The sequence below is a fragment of the Apaloderma vittatum genome, unplaced genomic scaffold, assembly GCF_000703405.1.
Source record: "Apaloderma vittatum isolate BGI_N311 unplaced genomic scaffold, ASM70340v1 scaffold9738, whole genome shotgun sequence".
NCBI classification, from domain to species: Eukaryota; Metazoa; Chordata; class Aves; order Trogoniformes; family Trogonidae; genus Apaloderma; species Apaloderma vittatum.
In genome coordinates this window covers 80,429-87,035 of record NW_009729074.1, presented here as the reverse complement: position 1 = coordinate 87,035, position 6,607 = coordinate 80,429, and the positions used below count along the sequence as shown (strand labels likewise).

Sequence of the window (6,607 nt, the reverse complement as noted above, 5' to 3'; positions counted from 1 at the left end):
CCAGCCGGGCCGCCCCTGCTTCTCCTGCTGCTGGAGACATTGCCTTGGGCAAGTGGGACCAGAAAGGTGGCACATTCGGGGCATGTACTTCAGCAGGGAGGGTTGGTCAGAGAGATAACTAGACTCAGGCAGCTTCAGGAACAGCTATTTGAACTGGGATCAGTGTTCTGGGTGGCCTCTCAGCTGCGAGCCATGCATCAGTCAAGCAGAAGGAAGCAGCCAGAGAGAAGGGAAGGGTGAATGAGAAGGAGGAGTAAATCAGAGGGATTAAGGAGATAAGACAGCCAACGAGAGGGAGCATGCTGCAACGGCACATGGAAACGGCAGCTCGGAGCATGCATCGCACCCAGAGTGTGCATTGGGCCAGAACTTAAAAGGTTGAAGGGGCCTCGAAGAGGGGCCCACTATTTGGGGTATATGGGGCTCAACACTTCTGGTATTTTATAGTTATACGGTGTCATTGTGCAGGGTAGCCGGGAAGAAGGGCTGTGAGCTGCTGCTCATTGCTTTTTGAGAAATAGGATATGACTGTGTACTCATCTGCAGCTCACAATATGAAAAACTGAAGCAAGATCTTTCAAAAGGAATCATTCTATGATTATCCCTGCCTTATTCATGGCACAGCAGCTGGTTTTAATGGATTTTGTTGCGATCATCCAGAATGCATGTAATTGAAATGTTTATGAGTTGCTAAAACTCATTTTGGAGCAGTCTGGAAATGCTATCTCTGGAAATACAGGATGGCTTTGGGCACCTTGATTTAAGCTATGTTGTTCTGCAATTTGCTGGAGAGAGAAATCAGCTGGTCAGTTGGACAGGGGGATGTGAAAGCCACTTCAATAGCTTGTGAATGGGTAAATACAGTTTGGAGAGTTCACTGATATCTGCTTCATCCAAGCTGAACACAAAGGGTTGGGACAGCGACATTTAGCCAGGGTTACTGGAAATTAATTACTGTTTACTTGATTGCAATTGAATGCAGAAAATCTGTAAGATGTCTTTAAAGAACAAAACCTACCTTTACCATTTATGTGTCCCTGAGAAAATACTGAGATTTGCTGAAGTGATGGTCTGTATATGCTGTTTTAGGACAACCATATGCTATTGAATGTTTTACTATGTGTGAGTCATTTGAATGATCTTCATACCCAGTCATAGCAGGGCAGCATGTGGACCTCATCATCCAGAAGAAGTCAGAAAGATGATTTGTCATAAACAAGGAAGCAGGAATCAGCTAAATTTGCAGAGGATCTGAAGAGCAAAGGTGAGACAACATAACATGCAGTATTTTCTAGATACAGAAAAAAGAAAAGGAGAAAAAGAGACTATGCCAATAGACTATTGTTCAGTGAGGCTCTGCTGGCAGACTGAATTCTGTTGGGGATGGCTCATTTCTCCTCAGTGACAACAGCAGGTTTCAAATAACACTTAATACTTCCCAGGTTTAGCAGATGAAGAAAAAAAATTACTTGGGAGGCAAATAGAGCAGATTTGCAAATAGAGGAGAATGTTTTATGGCCAGACTTTTAAACATTTGGCTCCTGCAGATGCCAGAAGACTGCATCTGCTTTAATCAACGTGGGTTGACTCTGTCTGATTATTTCCTTGAGATCCCTTTGGTTCTTAAGGCAGTAGTTTTATATTATGTAGGACAAAGCGACTGTTCAGCTTTACAGAGAGGGCAACTTACCTGCAAATTCAAACTGTGCAGCATTTGATCAATAAGTAAGGCAACTGAGAGCTGATGAACTGAGAATAGACATTTATTAAGAATTCTGTGATTCCCCCTCCAAGGTATTTAGGCTGTCTTTCAGTTATGTCTTCATTAGAGATAGCATAGGCTCTTCCGTTTATAATGTCTTCTTTATATTTTGGCAAAGGAAAAAAAAAAAACAATAGTAGGAATTAAAGATTTCTTTTCAAGCAGGTTTAAAATGTACCCTGAAAATTACTGCATTATGCTCAGCTGAGTGTAAATAAAGGGTGCAGAATGGCTGACACTCAAAGTAATTCATAAGAAATCTGAAATTGCCCATTAATTGCTGTCTCAGGGGATATAGGTCTTTTACGGCAGGAATCTCTTCAGCAGATGGGAAAAGAGGAGATGCTACTGTACCAGGCAAGATCCAGTTGTTCTTTTTAATCCTTTTACCCCTTTGTTGTATTTCTTGTTCCTTTCAGATGTGGAGGTACTGGGTGGCAAGCTGCATGGTGGAAGCAACTTCCAAGGGAAGAACATGTAACAGCTGTCCTGAGAAGGTCTTCTGGCTCAGAGAAGTGTTTTCTGATTTTTTTTTATTTTTGAGCTGTTACTGTTCTTTCACATCTGCACTTAGGATCTGTTGGCCTCAAAATGTTCTATGGCCAGGCTTGTTAGCAGCTGGCTTCTGCAGACACTAGAAGATTCTCCGTTTGCTTTGATCAAGAGACACTATTTTGCGATTCCTGCAGTTCTCAGGGCTGTAGTTACGTATCACCTACAACAAAGCCAACATTCAGCTTCTCTTCACGCAGAGGACAAATCACCAGTAGATCCCAGCAGGATGTCTGTTCGTTATTAGCAAATGGCTGTGACAGCCTGGAAATGCTGAGCAGCGCGGTGCTGGCACAGAGGCCCTACGGTGTCACCTTGACTGCTTTAGTCTTCAGGATGGTTGGATTGGGTTGGAGGGTAATGAGACTGGGTCTCCCTGTATGTTTATAATGTCTCTATTTTAATGTATCTTCTTTAAGGTAAGATCTTCTTTAAACATATGAGGCAAGGAGAAAGGGGAGAGGGCAGGCAAGCACTCCGTGTAGCATCTGTAACATTTAATTATACAAGACAGGGATTTTCCAATATGCCTTGCAACACAAAGAACATTTAGATATCCACATCACATTATATATTTTCTAAATCACGACACCCACACATTTCCTTAGCCAAGTAGAAGTTTTCCTTCTATGGCTGCATATCTAAAATTAGCCTGAAGGTCAAATTTGAATAGAAATACCCTTGCCGTTGAACGTGCTGGGAATGATTGGTGCAATGGGCTCAATTTTCCCATCAAAAACCTTAATTTATTTTTTAAAATAACAAACAGTTGCTTTTACAATTAAAGAGCTTAGAGAAAGGCAAAATGAGGCCTGCTACATAAAATCATCATCAATATTCTGCTTTCACTGCAAGGCTATTTTTATAGCCAACTATTTTAAATGTAACAAGATGGATATAGTGAAGCCATAGTATAAAAGATGCAGCCAGAGGCTTCTGTATAGCTGAGCTGAGCACCGGCACGTGGAAGAAAGGCCTTAAAAATCGGTAATGTTTGTCCATGAAAGATATACACAGTGAAGAATTCTAAGTTAAGAAATGCATTGTCAAGAAGAAATGAATAGTTTAGGTCTAAAAATAGTCGCTTAACCTGCAGTTGTATTATGCAAGGACTATGCAGCCGATGCTGCACAAACGCAAAAGCACCGTCTTGCAAGAAGCGCATTTATCAGCCACAGTGTTTTATTGAGTGCTTTAATAATACAAGTGTACATCAACTGATCCACAGTCAAAAGTGGCAGGTCCCTAAGAAATTTACAAGCACTTTTCTTTTTTAAGTAAATCAAAATACATATTAATTTGTTCAACGCAATAGCCTTTTGTGTGGGAAACAGAAGGCTAGTGATAAACACAGTCTTAGTAATGCACAGTGATTCTTGATTTTAAGCTTTTATACAAAACTTGTTCCCAGTAGCATGCACCCACCATTAAAGACTTCAGTACAAAAAAATAACCCTAAACACTACATTTAAGTAGAAACCAGATATAATTCTGAATTTGTTTGTTTTCCCAAAAACCACATGAAAGAAAAAAAACAACCCCACACATTAATACAAAGCTTTGTGACAAAGCTCTATACTATTACAGATCCAACATTCTTTGCACTGATAACCAAAATCCCCTGTCTACATTTGAGAGAAACAACTTTCAAGTTAACAGAACAAAAAAAAAAAACCTCCCAAACAAATAAAAATAAAACTAAACCCAAAAAGGAAGTAAGGACAACCTTGTGTCACAAAATGGTTCAAAAATTAATAAAAAATAAGAATGAAGGGAAGGGCTATTGATGCACTTAGTGAATGTGCTTGCACAGGTCCAGCAAATCCTAGAGCAGGTTTCTATGTGGCGTATCGCTTGGTCCACTGTCTGGCCATTCTGTCGTGTTCTGCTCTGTTAGTCATATACTGAGTGGCAATACTTCCAACCAGGGGGTCAGCTGCAAAGGAAACACAAACCATGAAAGTTCTTAGATCCACTTTCATTCAGTTCTCTTAGGTTTAACTCAAAGAACAAGGTGCCTACACACACTAGTCCCATTTTGAAAGCACGTGTGCATCGAGGAAGAAAGGAAGAAGAAGATCGGGAGGAGATGGCTGGCAATTAGCCACACATTGCTGGTAAACATATAACTAAAACCAACCATTTTCTAAAATTCTACCTCACAAACAGATGCTCCAATACTTTTATTTTGAGCTAGAAGTAGCTTTCAGGTGATAAGAGTAAACACACTGCGTCATTTATTTATGGCATTAGATTCCCACAAACATCTGTACTACCACCTAAGAAAAGAACGGGCTCTAATTCTGTTATCAATTTCAATATTTTTTGTTGCCTTTTAAAAAAAAATTTTTAAAGCCTACAGAAAGATAAGGAATTAGGGCAGTAAGTACTATTTTCAAAGTAACAGAAGTTAATTCCAAACTTTGGGAATTTGTATCTAATTTATGGGCTTTTTCTGAGCATTCATGTGGCCAGAATGCTGCATGATTTGGTCTAGATCTACAAATTACTTCACAAATGACTAATCAAAACCAATCAGCCCTCTAAGAAAAACAAACCAAGACAAGATTTTCCCAGAAGTGACTGTTTGTAATCAACATTTTTCTCTTTCAGACATTTTCCTCTTCTCAATGAAAAGCAGGCTAGATGTATACAGATTTTTCCCTTTTCTCAGGGAACACACTCTTGTTCTTTCTGCTGCAAGAGTAAATTCCCTGAGATTGTACCATGCAGGTACAGAAGCCTTGATACCATAGTTTTTCCTCTTTTAGGACAGATGAACATGTCTTCTTAGGAAAGACAGTTAATAATCAGCTTTGTAGGTGACTGAAGATGGTGCCATTAAACAATATGAAACTTGGCTTCCCCACCACAGTCGTAATCTGACCGCAGCGTTTGCATTATTAACCACTGAAATTCCTGGGACTAGATGTCAGGTCTTGCACAAAGTGGAGTAAACCTGGGCTTTTTTTTTTGTTTTGTTTTGTTAACAATGACAATTTATGATAGGAGGAATACATGGGTTTAGCGCAAAATCAATTGATTGGATTCCTGCCAAGGTAACTAAGTATTAATGAATAACATCTAATGGAAAAAGCTTTTGATTTGAATTTTAAGATATCACCTTTTAAAGTAGTAAGGCAAGTCATCACTGTCACTGCAGTGTACTAAGTCCCCGTAGTCTCAGTCCTGCAAACACTTACTGCATATGCTTACCTTTAATATCTTAATATACTTAGAGGAGGTCACTGAGGCCTGGACTTTGCTATTTTTACATGTATGAGTGTCAAAGAAGCATATCTGATCTAAGATCCATTTCAAAAGTTTTATCTTAGAAAGTATATCACCTTTAACTCCTCACCTGAGGAGGAGAACTACATAGGGGATTACCAGAAGGGTTTTGCTCTGTGTCAGTGGGAGGCTAGCAGTCCATGGGGATTTAAGGAGTGCAAGGTTGCTCATGCCTGGAATGAGGTTTGAGAAGTGTTGCAGGGTAAATGGGGAACATGGACAATCAGAAAAGGCAACATTTCTCTCAGCAAAAAATTTAGGTAGTTGCCACAGGGAAACCTTGTCATAGTGTAACGTAGTTTGGGGACGAGCCTGAGAGCACTGATGCGAATTCCCACATCCTCCCTGGAAGTGACACCACTGCGTGACGAAACACTTTTGCAGGCCCATGGAGAAACAGCGACTAAGGGTTCAACTTAGAAGGAATCCCTGGAGCAAAATTCAATTAATGTGCCAGTTTCATGCTCTTGGGTGGGATTCAGCTTTTGAGGCATCTGGCTGTGACAGGCTGCAAGAATATCATGGCATTATCATCTGGAATGCAGCAAGTGCTTGATGAACTTTAGTGCTAAGACCTTTATAAAACTTTATATGAGCCAGTGAAAAGTGATAGCTGTAGTAAAGGTTTACCCAGTTCAAATCTGAAAGTTGTTTTTGTGCAGGATGAATGCTTCTGTGAAAATGTGTCTTTAACATTGAGAGCTGTAAACCCATTTCCTTGATTTACTGAAAAGGTACCAAGGATCTTATCACCATCCCCAATCCTGGATTACAATGTTTGGTTTCCTAATGTGGTTTTCCATCTATACATATTTGGGAAATTATTTTTAAAAACATACATTTCTGGAAGAATTTGTAAGGTACGGGCTCTTCCTTTCACCTCCTCCCATCTTTTGGGGTTGGAGAGTCAGTGAGTTCTTGATAAAAACACACGGAAATCTGTTGAAGCCCAGTAATGCAGGAACTAGGCTGTTTATTTACCCATGTTTGAGCCTTTGTCTT

The 6,607-nt window shown here is 40.0% G+C and overlaps 1 protein-coding gene across 1 annotated transcript in view; it reads right to left on the bottom strand.

Annotated features, from left to right (window-relative positions):
- Positions 1-3,475: 3,475 nt before the first annotated feature.
- Positions 3,476-6,607, bottom strand: part of LOC104277627 (ubiquitin-conjugating enzyme E2 E2) — a gene marked incomplete at its 5' end in the record, with an annotated part of 41,807 nt that continues 38,675 nt past the window's right edge. The window contains one exon of the mRNA XM_009874317.1: positions 3,476-4,250. Within this exon, the coding sequence (XP_009872619.1) occupies positions 4,153-4,250 (98 nt within the window). The remainder of the gene's footprint in view (positions 4,251-6,607) is intronic.